General features: G+C 41.3%; 1 protein-coding gene across 5 annotated transcripts in view; it reads left to right on the top strand.

Moving 5' to 3' along the window:
• The window catches only part of ACOXL (acyl-CoA oxidase like), a 348,114-nt gene that overhangs the window by 79,909 nt on the left and 244,788 nt on the right, over window positions 1-23,417 (top strand). For all 5 annotated transcript variants that reach the window (XM_072767158.1, XM_072767157.1, XM_072767160.1 and 2 more), the window contains exon 10: window positions 14,150-14,184. In XM_072767158.1, coding sequence (XP_072623259.1) covers window positions 14,150-14,184 — 35 coding nt within the window. The remainder of the gene's footprint in view (window positions 1-14,149; window positions 14,185-23,417) is intronic.

Here is a 23,417-nt window from a genome sequence, read left to right as displayed (position 1 = left end):
AGTAACCTACTAGTAATTAAGTCTTGGGGAATCAAAAGTTTTATGTGGATTTTCAACTGTGCAGGGGATTGATGTCCTTAACACCTGCATTGTTAAGGATCAGCTGTAATATTTTCTTGAAATATTATCTTATAATTTCAATATCTGGATCATTTTAGGGTAGACATTTATTATAGTCACATTTTCCTGGTTCTTCATAAAATGAGTAACTTTGGATTATATCCTGGACATTGTGGGTATTATATTTTGGGGACTCTATATATTCTTCTGAAGAAAGTTGGTGGTTTTAATTAAACTGGTTAGACTCAAGGCCTAACCTTGAGCTTTGTCTTATCTTCCATGGGTTTGTCTCAGTTTCATACTTTAAGCCTTTCCTGCACTGCTTTGTCCCTCCAGTGCATGCTGGTTTAGTGGTCAGCCTGAGATTCATCCAGAGTTCATGCACAGACTTAGGGTATCCTCTTCTACTCTTGCTTCTCAAAGATTCCTCCTCATACTCTTGTGACAACAGTTGCCTTTACTTATTTCTCTAGGTTCTTTAGGCAGAAAGACAACAGGTTTTCTCTCACTTTTAGCCACCTATACTGCACTACTCCTCACCCTTGGCTGGCTTTCAGGGAAAAAAAAAAAAAAAACAGGAAAAAAATTTGGGAAATTCACCCTGTGCCAGTTGCTACTCTATAATCTGTTTGTTTTTACTCTCCAGAATTCTCAGTAGTTGTTTTGTGTATTTTGCCTAAAGTTTATAGCTGTGATCTGTGGGAGGGTGGATTTGGAGAGAGCTTACATTACCATACCAGAAGTGAATTTCTGCCTCTTTTTTTCACCCAACATTACTTCTTGGAGATCTTTCCAAGTGAACATATAGACAACTTCATCAAACTTTTTAATAGTGCCTAGTAGTCCACTCTAACCAGACCCCTCCTCATAGATATTCATGTTATTTTCAAAGTTTCACTTTTAGAGATAATGCTGCATCAAATGTCCTTGTACCCCTATACATTGCTCTGAGGTCCTAGTGGAGAAATGTCTTGGACCCTTCTTAAGGATTTTCTTGGAATCTTGAAGAACATTAATTTCCTTGGTAGCAGTATGATTTCTGTTTCCTCCTATGGTTGACTGAATCCTGGGTCATGTTTCTGGGCATTTCTAGTGACAGGAAGATGTGGAGGAGAGGAGAGATAATGAATGCCAAGTATTCCAGAAGTCTTAGAGGTTGCTCCACAGCACTCAGCTGAGAGGAGTTAGGCCTGATGGAAAAGGACAGTGACAACCTTAACACACTCCCCCCAAAATGGGTGTTTTATTTAATTTACTATTTCTGAATTGGTTATTCATCAACAAAGGATAAAAGGAATCTTTGGACAAAAATATAGCACATTAAAACAAAGCTTTCTCTCTTTGCTTCTTTCTCTTCCAATTCTTCTTATGCAAAGGCCAAGATGAATTTTTCAGAAACATCAGAGTTTGTACCTACCTCATTTAGTATCTCTTGATTGTCACCAGGATCACGTTCGCAATGTCTAACATTGTACTCAAGACCAACCATACTCCAGTCCCAGATATACCCAGGCAATCACCTGATAGCCAAGTGACCTTAAGCAAAGTAGCATACTTTCTGAATATTCCTCTCCCCAACCAAAAATGGGAGCAGTCATGCTTTCTTCTCAGAGTTGTTGATAGGCTTAGATGAAATGATGTTTCTGCAGCACTTGGCACCATATTTGACTTATGGAAAGTTCTCAGTGGATGCTGCCCAGAGGTGTAGTAGTATTGCCCAAACTTCCTGACTCATTCAAATTTCTTACTGCTAAGCTATTGCTGATGCTGAGGTCCTCACATGATGCCCTCCCCTATTCTCCATAGCTATGTGAATCCTGCCACTTCTGTGAGACCCACATCAAGCCCCAGCTCCTTTGTGAAGGTTTCTTGATCAGTCTCTCTCACAGCAAGATCACCCTCCCATGAACTCCTAGAACCTGCACTTCACACAGTGGGTAGTGAAACTATTTTCTTGGTTTATGCTGTGCTTTCTGAGCTCAGGGACAATGCCATGTACCTCTTTATGCCCTCCTCAGTGTCTTGTACACAATGAGCTCTTTATAAACATTGATGATGGATTTGAAAACCTGCATTTCACATGCATTAAATGGACTGTTTTCAACGTAGAAAAACATAATACAACTTTGTCATCAGTGGCCATTGAACCAAAGCAATGCAATGGTCATGCTGGTGAAACAAACATGTCAGATTAAAGTTTGAATACATCCAAACAGTCATCTGAGTTTTGAGGTTATTGTTTTGCTCTTTTCTCTCTTGACTTTTTTAAAATAGCAATTAGGATCTTTGGTGTACATTTCATCCTGTAATCTTTTCTTAGGTTCTTGGAAAAATAACCCAGTTGGGTGCTTATACAGACATGTCTCCCTCACCACGATGAGGATACAGAATGTTCTTGGCTGGTATGTGGCTGTACCAGAACACAGAGGCCACTGGGTTGGCTGTTCTGTTGGCTGTCCAAGTCTGGGGGGAAAATACAGATTTTATGTGAGTTAGAAACATAGACAACTGCATAAACACATTAAAGAAAAAAATGAAATACAAATATAAAGCCCATACTTTAAGCAAATGCTCACTGACCTCCTGTGCATCTGATACTAGACTAGGCATGAGATGGAAGATAAATATCCCATCCTCCAAGAGCTTGCAGGATGGTGGGGAGAGATCAGTGTAAAGGCAGTAGCCCTTGCATATACCATGCAGAAGTAGCCAGATGATGAACTGATAAAAGCCAGAGTGGGATATAGAAGCCACCTAGGCATTGTGATATCTCAAGGAGTGTATAGGATGAGTGGGAGTTTTCAAAAGTGAATGAGGAGAGAAGAGCATTGAGGGAGATGGGATGGAATATGAAAGGAAGTGAAACAGTACACTGTTTGGGAGTCTATGGTGATTTTATATCCTGGATAGGAATGAAAGAGATAGAATGGTTGAAAAAAGGGGCAAAGAGGCAGGTGAGGTAACCTTAGAATCTTGGTTTTATCACTTGCCCATTGGGAGTCCCACATGGGACTTTCACAAGATTCCCTGGTGTGATCATTTCTAATTTTTCATCTGTAGTAAGGCAACCCCTTGAAAAGCTCTTGCTGTACTTTCTGTGAGGAAAAGTGACATTCTCAAGGAGGTGGCAAGGGGCTAATGGGCAGGAGCAGGGCTTAGAGCAACTCATTTGGAGTTTCTTTTTTTTTTTTTTAAATCTGAAGATATTGACTAGGGCTAAAGAGTGGTTAGGTGGGTGAACTGAGGATGAGGATGCTTTACTTTTTTATGTGGTTGTAACCTCAGTGTTGAAATGCTTATTGCTTATGTTCTGCCTTTTTTATACTACATCCTGAGCTTGTATCCCTTGTTGCTACGTGTTTTTTTTTTTAATTTTAAGTTTTAGTGGCAACAAAATATTGAGTTAAAGTGTTGTATTGACTTAATTATTTTTGTAATTTTAGTATTTACATTATTTCAAAATTTTTTTTATCTTTGTACATAGGACTTTAGTGTTCATCTTTGGGTTTTCTCTTTTATATTATTTCCTTAGGGACAATCTGAAGGTATTAATAGTGTCATGACTCCTTGATCCATTTTGTCAAATTGTCTTCCAAATGGGCTATGCCAACAGGTGTGAATGTGCTCCTTCCACTACTGGCATTTGTTATTACCAGACTGTTTTTTTCTAGATAATTCCTATTACTATCAACAATGCCTAACAGATACTGAATGCTCATTTTGTGCTAACTTTGTAGAGTGCTTTGAGTACATCACCTGAGACAGTAACAATTGATATTCTCAGGTTAGAGCAGGGAAACTGAGGCACAGAAAGATTGAGTCATTTGCCTAAGGTCATATGGTTCAGAAATGCTGAAGCTGTAATTGGAATTCAGGTGGAGTCTTTGGGGAGACCTTACCATGGGTAATCCCAACTTGTACTGTCTCACTGTTTAAATTTCCATTTGAGAGGTTTCTGATGAGGTTGAATATTTTTCTGTAAGTTCGGTATTTCTAATATTATTTTGTGACTTTCCCTTTTATATCTTTCAGAGTTTTTTATTTACTAAGCTTTTCACACTCTACTTCCATCCCAATTTGGAGTGCCAGTGCATTACAGTCTAAGTAGCACCCACTTCAAGTGCTGGGTTTGTGTTTGGGTCTTTGTTGGGTCAAGGTGGCACTTCACATTGGTCTTGCACCTCACTGATAGCCATTGTATGTGCTGGTCTCCCCTTAGCTGTGTCATTTGAATTGGTTATTCTTTGGGAAGTTTGTTCTTTCTCTTCAGAGAAAGAGAAGACACTCTGGAGTATTGTTCCTAGAAATACTGAGAAAACTCAGAATGTTTCTTCTGTCTCCCAGTGAAGCAATGATGGGTCATAGCAATGTCTATAAACCAGTGAAGGTGTTTTTACTCTTGTGTCTTCTGCTCCATTTCTTCTCTGTGACCACATGATCACACTTCAGAAGGACTCTCTTTGTCTAGTTGTGTCCTTCCATTAATCTGGTCTGAGGCAGGGAAAAAGAAGAAAGATGTCTTTATCCTTCTCTGCTGGGTGTGTGTGTGTGCAGACATATTAGTCACTGCTTCTCTCACATCCATCATTTTAGACAAATTTACTTCTCTGACATCAAAGTCTGAGGTTACCCCCTTTAGATTATACTGATCTAAAAATTCAAATCATAACATGGAACCTTTGTGAGAATTTGGGGTGGGGATGACAAGCTTATTTGCAAGAGATTATAGCCATGGTCTTTTACTTACCTTACTTCCTTCCTTTTCAGAGAGGAGGTGAGAATAGGGAAAGACAGAGAGAGAATCTCAAGCAGATTCCATGCCTAGCATGGATCCCAATGCAGGGCTCAATCTCATGACCCTGAGATCTTGACCTGAGCTGAAATAGAGTTGGATGCTTAACAGACTGAGACACCAGCCTCTTTTACCTACTTTCTTGAGTCTTTGTTTTGAATTTTTGTCCTTTTTATCCAGTGTGAATATGAGTAAAGTTGGAACATAGTTTAATAATACCTCTCTGCCAAGGCATTCATGTTTTAGGCTGACAAAGATGGCATCTTAAGATAGAAATCACATCCAGGCATACAAAAATGTACATGGTTTATAGCATATTGCAGTGTTATTTTTCCCCATAGTTTTTCTTTATTAGATATTTTTTGAAACTCACCATTCACTACCAGCTTATGTTAAAACATTCAACTTATACACTAAACAAGAGTATAAAAAAATGAAGCTCTTTTTCTATACCATCCCTTCCCACCCAATAATTTGGTAGTTAATCTTCCAGACTTCTTTCCTTATAATTATATAAACAATCATCTAATATCAACTATCGTCTCAACACATATTATATATATTTACATTGTATCTGCAGTTGATTTGTTTTTTTTGTTTTTCACTTAAAATATGTTGTTTTTCTTTTTACAGTGAGTCTACATAGAAAGTCCATGAAGCCTTTTAAAAAAAACTCCTGAAACTAATAAGTGAATCTAACAATGTTGCAGAATACAAGATAAACATACAAAAATCAATTGCATTTCTATATATTAACAATAAATATGTGAACACTTGAAAAGACAATACCATTTACAATTGCTTTTAGAAAAAAGAAATGCTCAGGAGTAAATCTAATGAAATATATATATAGGAATTATATGCCATTTATCTTACAGAAATGAAAACTTACATTCATGCAAATTCCTGCACACGAGTGTCCATAGCAGCTTTATTCTAAAGCTCCAGACTGAAAATAGCCCATATGTCCTTCAGCAGATCTACAGACTGTGATATATCCATACCATGGAATACTACTCAGCAATCAAAGGGAATGAGATATTGGTGCATGTAATCACCTGGATGAGTCTTCACAGCATTATGCTGAATGAAAAGATCTAATCCCAAAGGGTTACACATTGTATGATTCCATTCTTGAAATTACAAATGGCAGGAATGGAGAACAGATTGATGATTGCCAGGGGGTAAACAGTGAGTGAGTGTGGGAGGGAAGTAGGTGCATTTATAAGAATAATACAAGAGATCCTTATGGTGACAGAAATGTTCTGTAACTTGACTGTATTGATGTCAATATTCTCATTGTGATATTGTAGTGCAGTATATGAGATGTTACTATTGGAGAAAACTGGGTAAAGGATAATTGGGAACTCTATATTATTTCTTTATGCAACTTCTAATACCTAAATGTAGTCTACAATTATCTTTTATTAAAAAGTTTAATTTAAAAATATATTGTTTCTTCAATAATGGATCTATCATACTATTTTTAATAGCTGCTGACATTTTGTATAGAATGCCTTATTTTAGCCTATATCCTATAAGCCTGGGTGGAGGGATTTTTGTTTGTCTATTTATTTGTTTTGTGTATTTTTTTTTTTGGTAAAAATTAGGGAAAGTAGGTAAAAATGAAAAGTGTTTTCTTTCTTTGAAACAAGCTAATCCTTAAAACTGTTTTTGTATTTTATGTTAAAAAGAAATATCCTTTCCTGGGAGTTTTACTCTTGATCCTGATGGGACTCTGGGGGTCAGCAAGCTATGGTGGGGTCTCTAAGCTCCTGTGACAGGCTATGAACAGTCTTTCATTTTCTTGTATTTGACAGCACCAAATCCACCCTAGAAATGCCCTCAAATATTTTTGTTATTGTCTGCGTTTGAGGGCATCACCTATTTTTTTTCCCTCTTGTACATTTCCTTTTCTTCTCTTCAGCCTCCTCCTCCTCGCCTCTCTAACTCTTTGACTTAATAATCAAGTTTTCACTTAAGTAGTATTTGCCATGGAAAGTTCCAGAGCTTTCCTGGGTTAGGTATTCTGTGATGTAGACTGCACACAAAAATCCAAGTCCACTGTCATGCTGATTTAAATTGAAGTTAGGCTTTCTAGGAAAAGAAGGTGTGGTTTATGATATTATCGAATACTCAACCATTCATATCAAGAGAAGCAAAGAAACCAAAATCCACAATGATTTTGTTTGAAACCTATAACCTAAAAAATACATTCATGAACACACTGTAAGCATCAGAGGAACTGCCTAGAGTGAATTCAGTTGTTCACGAAGCTGACTATTTGGCAGCCCTGTTTGTCCAGCTCTGGGTCCCAGGCACATAGAGAGGAACCAGGCCCTGCTGCACATTCACTGTGCTGTGACATAGACCGTGGCCACTTAATGACAATGACAAAGACAACAGCCGGCCTCCCGAAGCACTTACCATTGCCAGACCCTGAGAGCTTCCTCCCCTGTGGCCCCTGGGGACTATAGTTCCTGTCAGCTCTGCAGAGGAGGGCACTGAGATAGAGGGCAGGGGGTTCCTCCACCTGCCAGAGCCCCATAGCTTACCGGGCTTGGTCCCTGGAAAATGCCTAGCAGAATGGGTCCACGGTGCTATAACTGTGGGGCAGCAACTCGAGACTAATACATGTTTTCATTTTGGATGAAATGAGGACCAATGTAAGTCCTTGTGAAAACCCATCTACTTGTTTTTTAAGCAGTGTTGTAATGTTTAGTCCAAAAAGATAGCGTCTGGCTCAGGTTCTTGCGGACAGCGATGAGGAACAGCACCATTATTGCTTTTACCTTTTCAGTCATTTGGGGCTTAGAGTCTTAAAAACAACCTGTTTTCTTAGGTTGGTTAAACAACCGCTGCCTACATGTCAATGTTCGTTGTATGTTAATTTCCATTGATATAGCAACTTATCTCTTACATCAGGTTTTGAGAGTTTCAGATCTGAATTGTTAGGTTTCTGGCAAATCTGAAAAGATCCTACATATTATGCATGTCTCTTTATTTTCCTAAACTTTAGTGTCTCTTTTTGTGATTTTTTTGAAGTGTTTTTTTTTTTTTAAATTTTAAGGGACCACGGAAGGATAACATCACAAAATAAGCTCAGTAATGAAAAATATGTTGCTGTTTTTCTTCCTTCTGCCTTTCTTGCTGTTTTCTCACTCTTTCAAGGGGAATGGCATATGGAAGGGAAGGGCTGCAGCTTGTAAGGCTCACCCTTGGCCTCCAGGATACTGGCCCACAGCAAACAGTGGGTCTCAGCAAAGTGCACACACCTCTCCTTGCTGAGTGGGTGCTCACCTGGGAGCTCCAGGAGGCCTCATTTCCCAAAACATAACCTCAGGCCTGCCCATGAGCCTGCCTGAACTCCCAGAGATGACAATCCCTGAAGTTGAGTGTAGACACTGAAAGGACATCAAAAGCATGTAAAATGAAAATAGCTTTACTATGTGTTATCATCATCATTATCGTCATCATCATCATCATGGCAGTTAGTAATAGTCATCATGCCAAGCATATTGCTACATTCTTTCCATGTATCATCTCATTCAGTGCTTCTAAACCTACCCCTGGAGGAATGGCTAAAACACCCCCAGAGTTTCTAATTCAGTAGGATTAGGGCTGAAGAATTCGCATTTCTCACAGGTTCCTGTGAGACAAGGATCCTTGCTAGTCCTCATCTCTTAAGTGTAAATTAATCTGTCTAACATAACCCCATTTTACATTGAGGAAAAGGCAAGAAAAACCAGGGAACTTGACCACAGAGCTCATGGTGACTGACCGTTAGCATCTGTTCAGCGCAGTTAATTTTTTGGAGAATGTAGTAAGTGCCTAAGAAAGCCCTAGACAGACCCCAAGGCTAAGGACTAGTGAGTTGTGGCATGTATGGCATAGGTTTGAGAATCAGGCATGGGAGGCCAGGAAGATCCAGGGTGATGCCTGTGAAAAGAGCAGCCTTGGAGGGTGCTTTTATGAGGAGCATGGGGTCCTGCTATTATCAGGAGAGAACAGTGCTGGAAAGACAGCCAGGGAAGGAGTTAAGGACCCATTTGGTGGATTACTTTCTCCCTTTGCTGGCTTCCTGGTGTCAGCACACCATGGCTCTGTGTGGGATTCTGTCCACACCATGCCCCTTCTTCACCCCTTTAGGCTCCTCTTCTGTATTTCCCATAAAAGGGGAAGGGATAGTTGAAAAGTGCAGGAAGAAAGCAAACAACAAGTTTTTCTTTTTGATTTTGTGATAGACCCTTTGGACACATGAAATTTAAAAAGAAATAAACTAAAGAAAAAGTTTCACATAATTATAGGAAAGGAAAGAAGACTCATGAATAACAAGAAAGCTTTTTCTAGATTTGTCACAAACTAATTAATTCAGATTGGAAGATTTGAGAACCCAAGGAGAGGCTTGGCAATATGAAAAGGTATAAAGTGAGGTTGCAGACTGGTGGCCCCCTGGCCAAATTCCACTGATATGTTTTGTTTGGCTCACATTATTTGAAAAATATTCAAATCAGTTTACAATGTGGGAGTTTTCATACGAAAGCCTTTGGTTTACACCTTTTCATGAGGAATAGGGAGTGCTAGTATCAGGGTTGTGGCAGGTTGGTAGCTGATCCTGTGAAAGGATATGGTTCTTGGTCCCAGCCCTGGCCAGCATATCACCCAAGTCTAGAAAGTTCTCGACCCAGACTTGGAGCATCACCACTCACTAGCTGGGTCACTTTGGGGCCGGCATTTAATGGACTCTTCCTCCTTACCTGCCCCCAGCTGCCTTGTGTGTGTGACAGCACATCATAAACGCGAAGCACAGTGGACCTGTAAGGGGGATTCGCAACAACACAGGCACTCTTGGTCAAGTGGGCATTAGGAAGAGATGCTTAGTGACAATCTGTGGACAGGGAAGGGAACCCACGTAAGAGAAGTGCCCTGCTAAGACAGTGCCACCCATTTATTTCCTTAAAAAAATTTTTTTAAAGGTGTTTTAAAAATCTGTTTTCTAAAATTATTATGATTATTTTACAAGATCCATGCAGTCTACATGGTGCTTTATAGGGCGTATCCAGCTACAGCTGGCGCACTTCGGGGGGTTTTATGGCAAATTATTCTCGGATTACTCTTTAATGCAGCAAGGTCTGCCTGTTGTCTGAGCTCCCTGGGTCATATAGAAAACCCTCAGACTTGATACAAAACAGCTGCCTTAGTCAGCTGTTCCAAAAAAGGAGCATTTTTAGGGCAAAGCAGCAGGAAAAAGGTTTTTGTAACTGGTGGACATTTTGAAAAATGTTAAATTACTCTTTCCTTGCCATTAAAATGTGATTTAATTTTGTTATTAACAAATTGTGTAAATCTGAAAAGAAGTACTCTGAGTGGGAGTTTGTTAAATGCATTCTGGCAATACTTACAGTATGTTCTGAGGGGTTGTTCTCCAGGGAGGGCACCAGCACAAAATTCCAGCTGACCTCCATGTCCCTGGGCCTCAGCCCTGGCTGGCCTGGGGTCAGGGGGCCAACCCCTAGGCCTCTCTCCTCTCTCTCTTCTGGGTTCCTGCTGAGACCAGCAACAAAAGGGTCAATTGTTTGAGGCCTCCCTTTGTCTCAAGGGGCTCTCTGGGCCTCTCTGAATGCCAAAGCATCTCTGTGCACGTGGGTAAGTGCATGTGTGCACCTCTGCATGAATGTGTGTATGTGCATATGTGCCAGTACATACATATGTTTGCATCTGAGTACTGTGTAAGCATGTGTGCATGGATGTGTGCACATAACACATGCTTGTTGGGATATGTGCACACATGAGTGCTGTACGTGTGCATGCATATGTGCAAGTGGAAATGCATATGCAAGCAAAAGTGTGCAAGCACACATGTGTGTATTGGGTCTAAGTGTGCACACGTGTGTATATCTGCATTGCCTATGCATGTGTAAATCAGTCATAAAGTGTGCACATGCGCAGGTTGCATGCATGTCTGTGCAGACACAGGCAGTAGTGAGACTTGTTTAAAGCATTTACGAGTTGCTGATGCTTCTTAGCAGGGCAGGGGCTCAGAGAGCCCTATCTAGCTAGGTTCCTAATGCCAGGGAAGAAGATTATCTCTGGCCCAACTCTCAGCAGATTACACAGTTGCCTTTATCTTGTATTTGCTATGGTATAGAAACCTCAGAGAATTGTCTACCTCCCCTGCTTTCTCTAGAGTCAGATAATATGTAGGAGTGAAGAAGAGCAGACATAAAGAGTCTCCTGACTCATGTTCCAACCTAAGATGTCATGGCAAGGCCTATTAGGACTTCTCTACACTGTTCCAGCCTCTTGTCAGGGCTGCCTAATTGGATCCAATCCCTTTGCTTGGGGTTCGGATCATCTTGTTCCCTAGCATGTCTTTACCTGGCCTGTTCACACAGAGCCATGCGGGATGCCGTGGCTGGTCTGGTGACTCCATGATTTGCACTTTCTTCCTTCACAAAGATGTCCTTTTAAAAATGACAACAGAACATATTTGATTCTGAAGCCAGGAAAATATGAATAAAAGTGCTTAATTGAAATTTATCTCTCTGAAGGATTTATCACCCAGCTCCTTTTAACCAACACGGCCATCACCAAAAACTTCCTCTGCTTTTTTATTTTTGTCTCTCCCATGCCCATTTTCTCTCTCTGCTCCAGCAAAGTCATATCTTTCAACTGTGGAAAAGCCACAAATTAAGGAGTACTCTAAAGCTTATCAAAATATTCAGTTAGTAAAATTATCTTATAGTTAGCCTAACTGTAAGCCAGAACTTTTTAACTCCAGGAAATGTAAAATTACGTGGCATGTGAAATCGTAAATTACTCATCCTGACCTTTTGGCTACAGTTTCTGTTTTTATTTCCTTCCTAAATAATTTCCTCCTTGTTCTTTAAATTCTTGATTATCCCTGAGGCATCTTCCTTTTTCGTTTGCTTAAATCTCAAAAAACTATACTCCTGATTTAGTTGATAGACAATTGTATATATTCAGGTGAATGTGATGTGAAATCAACTTGATGTTCTATATTTCACGCCTTCACTTCTAGATAATCTTTTTGTAAAATTAAGCCTATCCTCTCTGAGTCCTGATGGTTCACTGAGTCGGTTCTGCATTTGTGGTATGCATAGGGATAACATACAGCTGAATCATTTGGGAGCTGAGCTATTCCAACAATAGTTGAGGGATTCTGCAGTGTGTCTAGCTAGACAGAGGTGTTAGGCTTCCTTCCTTTCTTTTTTTTTTTTTTAATTTAATTGAAGTATAGTTGACATATAATATTATATTCATCCCAATGATTTTACTTTTTCCAACTCTCCCTCTCCTTGCCTCTTCATCACCCCTTCCACCCTCCTCTGCCCAGGGACCCTTGTGTCATCCAGGGTCCAGGAAAACCCCATGGAAATAATCTCCCCACCCCACTGCCAGTGGGGCAGACATCAGGAAACTGCCAGTGATGTGTTGGGGATGTAAGAGTTCACCTTAGGTAGACTTTTGCCCAGATGATGCTTGGATTTTTAACTGCTCTCAGTTCCTTAAACTAGTAGTGCCATAGTTCAGCCACAGTGAGTTGATGAGACATATATAGGCATGATTGAGGCTGATCATTTTTACATGATACTTTCTAAGTTCCAAAAATTAATTTAGAAATTAAATTTTGGAAAATGAAGAGTGGCTCAGTCAATTGAGCATCCAACTCTTGATTTTGGCTCAGGTCATGATCTCAGGGTCGTGGGATCAAGCCCTGAGTTGGACTCTGCGCTCAGCAGGGAGTCGGCTGGGAATCTCTTCCTCTGTCCTCTGTTCCTCTGCTCTGCACTCTCTTTCTCTCTGTCTCTTAAAGTAAGTAAATAAATAAAATCTTTAAAAAAATTTGGAAAATGAAAACATTTTTGTAAATGGGGTATTGCCTATATATAATGGTAGTAGTGGTAGTTACTATTTACAGAGTTTTTCCTATCTATATCTATAAGCAGTGTGCACATGCATGTGCATGCACACAAAAATAGAAAAACTGCTTAATCCTTACATGATAAAGTAATTATTTGCCCATTATATAGTTGCAGACACTGTGGCTCTGAGAGTTTAAATAACTTGATGCCCATGCAGTCAGCAGTTGAACTCGTGTGGCCTGACTCTTCTGGAATCTGCTACTGATCTTGCGTGAACTAGCTGAGGTCCATGCCATATGATTGGATCCCCACTTATGCTGGAGAGGTTTCCATGACACTCTCACAGAGTAAAAAGGAAATAACAGTGTCACCTTGGTCTCTGCTTGTTGCTGTGTCCAGTGATCCTGTGCACTTTCTTTTGATGCCATATATGTAGTGTGGACTCAATCTCTTTGCTGTCCTCAGAGGTGCAGTTTGCTGGCCTTGAGCTTATGGAATCAGTGTGAAAGTTGTACAGATCGCCTGGCAAGACTCTGGCCTGGGTAACCAGTCCCCCTCATGGCCTGGTCTCTACTCAGCACTCCTGGGGCAACAGGGTAGGGAAAGAGCTACTCCCGGGACCCGGGTATGCCAAACTTCAGAATCAGCCACACACTGAATCCCATCCTTTCACGGCTTTGTCTCAGAGCTGAAAGAGCCCTGTTTTGCTCATACAAACAGGGAGTAGAATGGTGGTTGCTGGGGGCTGGGGGTGGGGCAAGCAGGGAGATGTTGGTCAGAGGGTATAAACTTTTAGTTGTAAGATGAATAAGCTCTGGAGATTTAAGGCATAGCATGGTGAATATAGTTAACAATACTGTATTGTATACTTGAAATTTGCTAAGAGAGTAGATCTTAAGTGGTCTTACCAAAAAAAAAAAAAAAAAAAAAAGGAAGAGAAAAGGTAACTATGTGAAGTGATGGATGTGTTAATTAATGTGATAACATACAGTAATAATTTCACACTGTATATGTATATCAAATCACCATATTGTATACATTGAATATATACAATTTATTTGCCAATTATACTTCAATAAAATTTTTTTTAAATTAAATTTAAAAAATGTAAAGAAAAAAGGGGAAAAAAGCAAAAAAAAAAAAAAACTCTTATAACAGGAAAGTCTTTCCAGATGAGAGACACATGAAATATTTTAGGTGTCTAGAGACCATTTCAAAATATGACTATCTTTTAAGATCTATGTTGAAATGAAAGATCTATCATTAAAAGGTGTTATTTATGAAGCATAAACAGTAGGAAATTTTAGGAAATGTTTTAAAAATAACGGACTATAATAAGTTAATTTTCCTGTGAATTCATCATACTTTTAATATTATTTAATATGTATTTTCCCTCTCTTTTTAATTACAGCTTGGGTTGACGATAGCCATTCGCTATAGTCACAGGTAAAGTTAAACTTTTTTTTTCTCTCTTAAGGGATAAACTTACTGGTTTATAGCTTTTGATTTGCTCAAGTCTGTGGGTTTTTGAGCTTAATTTTGATGGCTACTCTACCCATGGTATCAGTTCACAGCAATTAGAATTGTTCTAGTTGCTTGATTGGTGAGGGTTACTGATAATTTGGAGGAATAGGGTTTTTACATAAAAGTGGTGGTAGGTAGTATATTTCTTTTAAAACAAAAATGTGGAGATCCCTGGGTGGCTCAGCGGTTCGGCGCCTGCTTTTGGCCCAGTGCATGATCCTGGAGTCCCAGGATCAAGTCCCGCGTCGGGCTCCCGGTGTGGAGCCTGCTTCTCCCTCTGCCTGTGTCTCTGCCTCTCTCTCTCTCCCTATCATGAATAGATAAATAAAATCTTAAAAAAATAAAAATAAAACAAAAAATGTACTGCTGTAGGGGAGGGACACAAGTGATTTTTGGGTAACGTATTCCGTGTAGGAGTAAGAACAGAGATCGGAGATGTCTTGCATGAGAGATGGAGGCCAGGCAAACAGAAAGCTGGGTGAAGCCTTGTTAGTGAAGCCTCTGAGCTCCAATGGGGGCCCCCGTCTTGTCTTAGGTACATCTTAGAATGGCTAATAGCTCCATTTTTTGTCTTCATGATTTCTGCCTTTTTCTCAAGTGCATCAATCATGTTTATGAAAAACGTTGATTTCTTGTACTAATATTCATAAAAATGTATTAAGATGTTGAACTTGCTTAATATTCCATCTCAATGGAGGGGCAACAAACAATGTCCCTCCTGTCCTTACAACAAACTGCTCATGCCTGAGTGAAAAGTGCCACCCACTGATCAGTGTCATCTGGCCAGCTCTCCACAAACAAACCATAGTTACTTCAAATGAGATTGCCTGTAACAGGTTGTATGTACTTGTTTACATTTAATTGTGACTCGAGCCATAAAGTGGGCAATCATAGAAGCCTCGAAAAGTTGCTGGTGCCCTGTGTGGGGTAAAGCAGGAAGAAGGCAGGACTGGGCAAGAACCACTCAGAACCAGGAATGAGTGTGTGGGAAGAAACGTGTTCGTGCTGGACATTTCTGGATACTCTTGGGAGAAAGCTGCTCCAGGGAAGCTCAAGATTTCTTTTATGCTTTGGGATCATAGGTGTGCCTGGTGCTTGCACATGGCCAGGCAGAGCATCCTGCAGAAGCACCTGTTCTCTGGCTAACACAGCTAGGCTGCTCCCAGTGACAAGATGTACTACTGCTCTGCACTTAGGAAGCATGGTGTGGACAGTGGATCCTGAACTGCTGTGGGCTGGGTACTGGGTGGGTGTGTGTGTGTGTGGCGGGAGCAGATATTACCCTTTCCATTCTTTTCCTTTGGCAGAACTTTCCTCATATCTGCATCCCTCTTATCATGAATGGTAGCTGCCTGTTTCTGCTTGAGAGTTAAAGGTGTCTCTTCCCTAAGAAACCTAAGGTCTTGCTCTAGTTCAGAGAACAAACGTGTGCTCGTATCTGCAATGGTGAGGGTTACTCTGTGGCTCTGTGGAAAGTTCTAACTCGGGCAGAAACTTAGAGTATATATGGATCTTGAGAAAAAACGCTTTGTTTTTAATACTTGGTGAGGCTGAGGGGACTTTTGCCAACCATTGACCTTTTCGAATCAGGTCAGGTAGCAGAGCAGGGTAGACCTGACAATAAGATAGCAGGTCCTGGCAGAATGGTGCCTTTGCCCCCGTGCTTGTATGGGGTCTGTGTTGTGGAAAAGATTCCTGCTCACCTTGCTCTCGGCCACGGCAGGTGCCTGGCATTGTTCTGTATGGTTATCAACACCTCACTTCATTGGTGGGGACTATTCTCTGGGCTGAACATGTTCTTCATTTGGGAAGGGAAATGTCTTCTTACCCCTGATTGGGTAGTGATTTAGTTATACCTGCCTTACTGTGGGATTGTGGCAGTGGGTGGTCTCTGGAAGGAAGCCCTTTGCTAGGATTATGAACAGCATCTCCCTTTGGTTCTACCTTTCCCAAAGTGGCCCAGTCTTGCTGAAGAAGTGCAGTTAGTAGACAGTGGTTATGAGTAGAAAGATGGACACTCTGAGCCATGGTCCTTCAGGAGCTAAGGATAGGAGCTCCATTGCCAAGAAGAGAAAGAATGATGTTGGGGCAGTTAACAAAAGTCTGTTTTATAAAGGAAAGAACTTTGGAATTATTCATCCTGTGACCACATTTATGGAAACCCAGTTCCTATGGCTGCACTGAGCTACCATTAATCATGCTTGCATGTTCTGTGGGGTAGGGGTTTGGAAAGGCAGTGAAGATGGCTTGTCTCTGCTTTGCAGGGTCTAGGGCCTATGTTGGAAGGCTCAGGGCTAGGGACAGAGACTTCCAAAAGCTCATTCACTTGTGTATCTGGTGGGTGATGCTGGCTGATGGCCAGAGGTCTCTGTTCCTCTCCACACAGCTCTCCATGTGATCTCTACATGAGTTAATTTGGGCTTTCCCACAGCATGGTGGCTGGCTATCTCTGAGTGAGTGTCCTGGAAAGGGAGAGCCTGGTGGAAGCTGTTTCCTTTCTGTGATCCAGCCCAGGAAGTCATATAGCATCACTTCCACCTTATTCTGTTAGAGCAATCACAATGGCCCATTGGCATTCAGAGGGAGGAAGCAGAGACCCCACCTCTCAGTGGAAGGAGTGTTGGTCACATTGTAACAAGAACATGAGATGGGGGGAGGGGGGAAAATCATGTGGCCATTTTGGGAAAATACTATCTGCCACAGAGCCCAGCTGACTGATGGAGTACTTATTTAAAGCCCTTGTGAAAGGAAGTTTTTAAAACATTTTATTTAAATTCAATTTGCCAACATATAGTATAAAACCCAATGCTCACCTCATCATGTGCCCTCCTTAGTGCCCGTCACCCATGAAGGGAAATTTAAGACACTGTGCTGGCTACATGGTGCTTATGAGCTGGGGATGCACAATGAGTATGTGTGAAGAAGACTTAAGGATAGACACAAATCTTATGAGAGAAGGCAAATCAACCAAAGGAGGCTTCTTAGAGGAAGCAAATCCTAAACCATCCTCATGGAAGGCAGGCTCAGTGGGCTCAGGCAAGTGCTCCCTCAGGCTGGTAATACTGGTCCTGGAGGCACACATACTCTTTAAATGACTGACACTTATTTGGAGGAGAAACAGAGTGTGTGAGGAGAGGTGTGGAGAGATGGAATAGATCCTGGCTGCCTTAGCTTGTCTCCAGTAGTTCAGCCCCAAACCCAAACTTAGGAGCTACCCCTCAAAACAAAAGCCCTGCACTAAAGTGGATGGAATGTACGGGGCAGATTTCGCCACTGCCTGTCGCACCTGGGCATACCTCTTTGGGGTCCAGGGATCCACCTGACGGTAGGACAATGTGCTTCTATTCTCTTCTGGCAGGCCACCTACTATGCTCTCAGAAGATGTCCCCTTACTGTGTTTCCAGGGAGGTTTGCCTTCAGCTCTCCTATCCCCCATCTTGATTCTGAGGTGTTCAGTTCAGAGCAGGGAGACATGGATATTTATATAAATGCAGCAGACAAACAAAAATCTACATGAGTTACAATGGAAAGTAATGAGTTGAGGAGGAGAAGAGAAGACATCTGCTGAGACTCTCTTGCAGGCCCCAAGTTCCTTCATCATTTACCCTGGGGCCTGAGGACCCTGGAGACAGTGGCAGCCCAGCAAAGCCAGTATTCATAAAAGGCTCCCCACAGCAGGTGGGTGTCCCCTGCGCAGAAGTCTAAAGACTTTAGGAGCAGAAAAAAATAACTGGAAGTGATTGCAGTAACTCGGACAATGTGGAGACTTTTTTGGCTTGGGTGAGCCTCTGGCAAAGTGTAAATATCCTTTTCACACATCCTATTCACCTAAACATGGAGGAGGTTATTGAGGAGCATCTGACCTGTCCATGTACCAACATCTTACACACAGTGGAAATGCAGAAGGCATTAGCAGAGGTTGTATTTTCCAGAAATGATTTCTGAAATATAAGGAATTCTTATGTTAAAGTTCCAGGAAGCACAACAGTATCTGTAGATCTGTGATGGTGAGGAAACCATCTTCTGGAAACCCCCAGTTTGCAGGAACCAATGACTCTTAATTAGGTATCATGAAGAGCCATTGGCAGGTCAGGCTATACCACCTTGCCCTCACCCCATGTTCTTTGTCTTGTCTCTCGAATCAGCGTCCACAGGAGGAATTGGCCTTCCCTCTCAGAAGCCTATAGATCATCAGGTTACCCGGTGGTGGCTCTTCTGGCCCTCTTGCTGCCTGGCCCTGTCACCCACTTCTGTCCTCAGAGAGAAGGAAGAATGTGAACTGTGTGGGTTTTTGATTGTGTCTCTTCTTTAAAAAAATCCTGCTAGCTTATTAGATTAATTGAAGCTTCAATATTTTTGTTGATCACTTTTTTTTTTCTGGTAAAATATACCTAACATAAAATTTATTATTATAACCCTTAAAATAGGTTAAAAAGTATACAGTTCAGTGGTATTAAGTACATTCACATTCTTGTACAACTGTCACCACTTCCATCTCTAGAACTTTTTCATCTTCCAAAAGTGAGACTCAATAAACATTAGTGTTTTCCCCATCCCCTACTACCTTCAGCCCTTGGTAACCTCATTCTACCTTCTGTTTCTGAATTTGACTACTGTAGGAACCTCATAAAATATTTGTCTTTTTGTGTCTGGCTTATTTCACTTAGCAGAATATCCTTAGGGTTAATTCATGTTGTAGCATGTGTCAAATTTCCTTCCTTTATAAGGCTGAATAATATTCCATTGTATATTGTGTGTGTGTCTATATATCTATGTATCTTTTAAGGCTGAATAATATTCCACTTTTTGCTTATCCATTCATCTGTCAATAGACATTTGGGTTGTTTCTGCCTTTTGGCTATTGTTAATGATGTTGCTAATAACATGAATATGCAAAAATCTCTTTGAAACTTTGCTTTCCATTCTTTTAAGTATATACCCGGAAGTGGAATTGCAGGATCATATGGTAATTATATTTTTAGGTTTTTGAGGAATCACCACACTGTTCTTCTGTTGATTAGTTTTTATTTTTTTTTTGTTTTTTGTTTTTGTTGATTAGTTTTTAAAGTGGAGTTGTATCCTACGTGTATGTTGTTCTGTTCACTTCAAAAGCTCACACTTGCTATTGAGAAATGGTTTTCATTTTAATTGTCATGTCTAACCAGAATCCCGATGCTGAAATTGAGGGCTTCCTATGTCCTCATAGGAAAGTGGGTAAGGATACATTTGGAAGCAAGGTTTGGGGCTTAAGGTTCTAATCACCAGGTCTGTTTCCCGAATTCTAATAGGAGTGCTAGGGCAGAGAGCGATGGTGTGACCCTCCTGTAGTAGATGAGGGTGCAATGAAAGGAAGGTAGTAGGTGAACGTGGCTCCCAATGGCATCATTGGAGATGGTTCACTTAGGAGTGGGTTGAAGGGAGGGACTTAAAGGACATGAGTGTGCAGAGGAGGGGAGGAATTACTAAATCCTATAAACTTGGTGGGCAGGCAGTCCCTCTCAGGCTCCCATGGACAACTGGGGCAGAGCAGCCAGGAACAGGGGGCCCTTGTGTAGCAAAAGAGGGGCTTAAGGCCCAAAGGATATCTGGTTTTGTTTTTATACATCTGCATTTTTGCTATAACCATCAAATCTCCCTTGTTATGATTAACAGAGTTAGAATATCCTTTCCCCCGATTCCCATACTAACACTTGCACACCTCAACCACTCCTACCCCTGCCCTCAGACATGCTGGTTCAGCCTTTAACTCCTTCTAGACCAGTAACACTAGACCTGGTTGTGTGGTGTAGGAGTGTGTGTGTGTGTGTGTGTGTGTGTGTGTGTGTGAGTGTGTGTGTGTGTGTGTGAGAGAGAGAGAGAGAGAGAGACGTCATGTAGGGTCAGGTGCTAAGGGGTCAGGAGGTGGAGAATGACATAGTCATATTCTGATGGTATAGATGAACCGAGCAAGGAAGAGCATTGACTGTCACCGACTATGCATTTGACAACGGGTCCTGGACACATTTCATTTATTGTCATGGTGTTTTAATTTATTTTTGTGAAGTCAAGTCATTTTCACAGAGTGGAAAAATTGTCTCTTGATGTTCATTCCCCACTGCTTGGCTTGAGGTTTTTGAGTGGAATCCACACAGTGGTGACAGCTGGGTAACCCCCAGAAGTGCCCTTTGCAGATAACAGCTCTCGGGGCCCCACCACCCACACAGTGGGGAAATTGTTCCCACTGTGTGGGTGTTTTGTTTTTTTCTTTTTCTATAAGTTTGAAAGAGAGTTTAGAAGTTCTTCCTGTCTGTCACTGTGCACTAGCCAGGAGAAACCTGCTCCCTCCTGGTGGGAGCTCCTGGGCAAAGATGAAGTGGCTCAGAAGTGATCATCTTGGGGATCCCTATGTGGCTCAGGGTTTAGCACCTGTCTTCAGCCCAGGGTGTGATCCTGGAGTCCTGGGATCAAGTCCCGCATCGGGCTCCCTGCATGGAGCCTGCTTCTCTCTCTCTCTCTCTCTCTCTGTCTCTCATGAATAAATAAATAAAATCATAAAAAAAAGAACTGATCATCTTACCTTTGACTCTCACTTCTCTGATACAATGGAGAGGTTCTGTAAACCCACAGCATGGCATTTTTGCATATGGCACTTGTGTCCATGTTTCTAAGAAGAGCCCACGGAAGCAGGGTAGGAAAGCAGTGAACTAGCCCTTGACAGAATTAGTTTGTTATTTGTTTCTGTTGGTTGTTTCTTTAATAAACAAGGAAGGAAGCAAATTTTCCACTTGGCTCTGTTAAAATTGAATGGAAGTTCACAGAGGTTTGTCTTTTAGATCAAGCCTAAAGATGTTTCTTTCCCACAGCTGACTTTTTCTGTCAGTCTCTTGTAGGTCCTAACAGGGTCAAATGTGGTACCCTGTCACAGGCCTTTGACCTAACCCTAATTTTGGAGTTACAGGTGCCAACCCCCCTAACCAGCTTTGGTGTTCTCAGAGGGCTGATGAGAAGGAGGAAGGATTGGGGAGCTTGTGTGTGATCATCAGTCCCAGAGAAGTGGGCAAGTTGACAGTTTGACGATCCCTGAGCTGGACTTTGGAGGGCATGGCCTTACAACGAAAATGCAGACCCCATGATTAAATGTCATTCTGAGACCGCCTTAGGGTGTTTGCTTTGAATGAGCCAGAGGGCCTAGCAAGAAGTGAAGGGGTCATGTACTTTTGTGTTCTGATTTAGATTAGAAGTGGAGTTTGAAGTTCATAGATGAATCAGAATGCTTATTGAATGGACAGGCTGCCTCAATGAACAAATGAAATTGTCATCTTGAAATACAAAGGGAGGGAAAGACAAGAAACAGGGCCATCAGGCCTATTGGACTTTGATTTCAAGTGTTGGCAAATACTTAGCAACTCCCATTTGGAGCTGGTTTGATCTTGTGGAGACAGCTGGGGGACACTGTTGTTCTCCAAATTTTGTAAAAATAAACAAAGATGCCTTTCTGCCCTTTTTCCCCTTCCAGGGAATAGTTGTTTCTGTCACTGTGGCTTTCTGGCTGACTGTTCCATCTGTCTCTTTTTTAGACTTCACAGTGAGGCCCCAGCCAGATTTATACACAGGGTTGCCAAGAAATTTATTCAACCCCAATGGCATAATCTTAAAAGCAAAGCCGTCTTTTGGAAGGTGGCATTTTTAAGATAACCTTAACACAAAATATGGCCCTTAAAGAGAAGAACATGCATACTCGCAGGGTGTCTGAATTATATGATCTTACTCAGTGAGATCCCCCAACACTGCAGATATGTTGTTGGCATTTTATGGCTGAGCTCGGCCTGGGCATGTGGATGTGCCTGGAGAGTGGTAGATATCTTTAAGGTCCAGGGGAATAAGGGATAGGCAGATGTGCCTTCCTGTGCCTCTCCCATCCCCTTTAATCTTTTGTCTGGTTTTAATTTGGTGGCCTTGTTCTCCAAAGGCATTTGGTCCAGGCTCTCAGCAGGTTTCCCCAGTCAAACCTGCTTATCATATGTCTGTTGCCACACCCATAGGATGATCTCTGGGAGGATATTTTGCCTGCCAGTAAGAGGATCTTTCTCAAATGCATATCTAATTATGCCCCTCCAGTCAAAAGCTTCCATAGGCCACCAAGCAGAATTCTGACCCCAGACTTCATCTCCAACCTGTCTCCTCAAATTTTGGAGCCCTGAGCGTCCTGCCTGTTCCACCCCTGGCTTGCTGTTTCCTTTGAAGAATTAACTTCTCTTTTCTCTTATGCATTCGTGAACTCCTCCTCTAGTGGCCCCTTGGATGGAAAATATGTCACCTCATTTTTAAAAATTTGTCAAAGAACCATGCTCCTTTCTATTGTTAGGGCTCAGGGCTGACCTCAACTTTGTGTCTTTTCCTTTCTATATCAGGGAGCAGGGTGAAGAGGCAGACTGCATTCTTGTCTCCCTCACACATCAGAACACATGGACTCAACAACCCTGCACTTAGAGCCAGGGCCATTTGGCAAAGCCATTTTGTATGGATGAGTTTGGAAGGAATTGGTCAGTCTTTCTTTTAAGAATGACCACTCCCTTATTTTCAAAAGGATAAGGCACCTAACTTAAATTGATCCAGAGATTTGACAAAACTCCAATTCAAACATAGAAACATAAATGTAAATATTTTGCATAATGATAAGCTAATTCAAAGAATGACAATCTAATTAAAAAATTTATATGTAAAGGCAAAAACAACTTTGAAAGAATTTAAAGACTTACATTACCCAACTTCAACCAAGTGAGCTAACCAAGTGAGCTATAGTACAGCTTTACTATAAAGCTATAGGAATCAAGACAGTGTGGTGCTGATAAAAGGATAGATAGACCAGTCAAACAGAATGAAAATCCTAGAAGAAGACCCACACATAAATGATCAATTGATTTTCAAGGGAAGCCCTAAGATAAGTCAATGGAGAAAGAATATAAATGGTACTAAACAACTGAACATCCTTTAAAGAAAAAAAAAACCCAAGGCCCTCAACCCTTACCTTACAAAATGTATAATAACGAACAAAAATAGGTCATGCACACAAAATAAAACCTAAAACTGAAAACCTTATAGAAGAAAACATAGCTGCAGATCTTTGTGACCTTGGGCAAGGCAAAGATTGCTTTGGACACAAAGAGCATAAACTA

Source organism: Vulpes vulpes, chromosome 8, assembly GCF_048418805.1.
Source record: "Vulpes vulpes isolate BD-2025 chromosome 8, VulVul3, whole genome shotgun sequence".
NCBI lineage: Eukaryota > Metazoa > Chordata > Mammalia > Carnivora > Canidae > Vulpes > Vulpes vulpes.
This window is presented reverse-complemented; position numbering and strand designations above follow the sequence as displayed.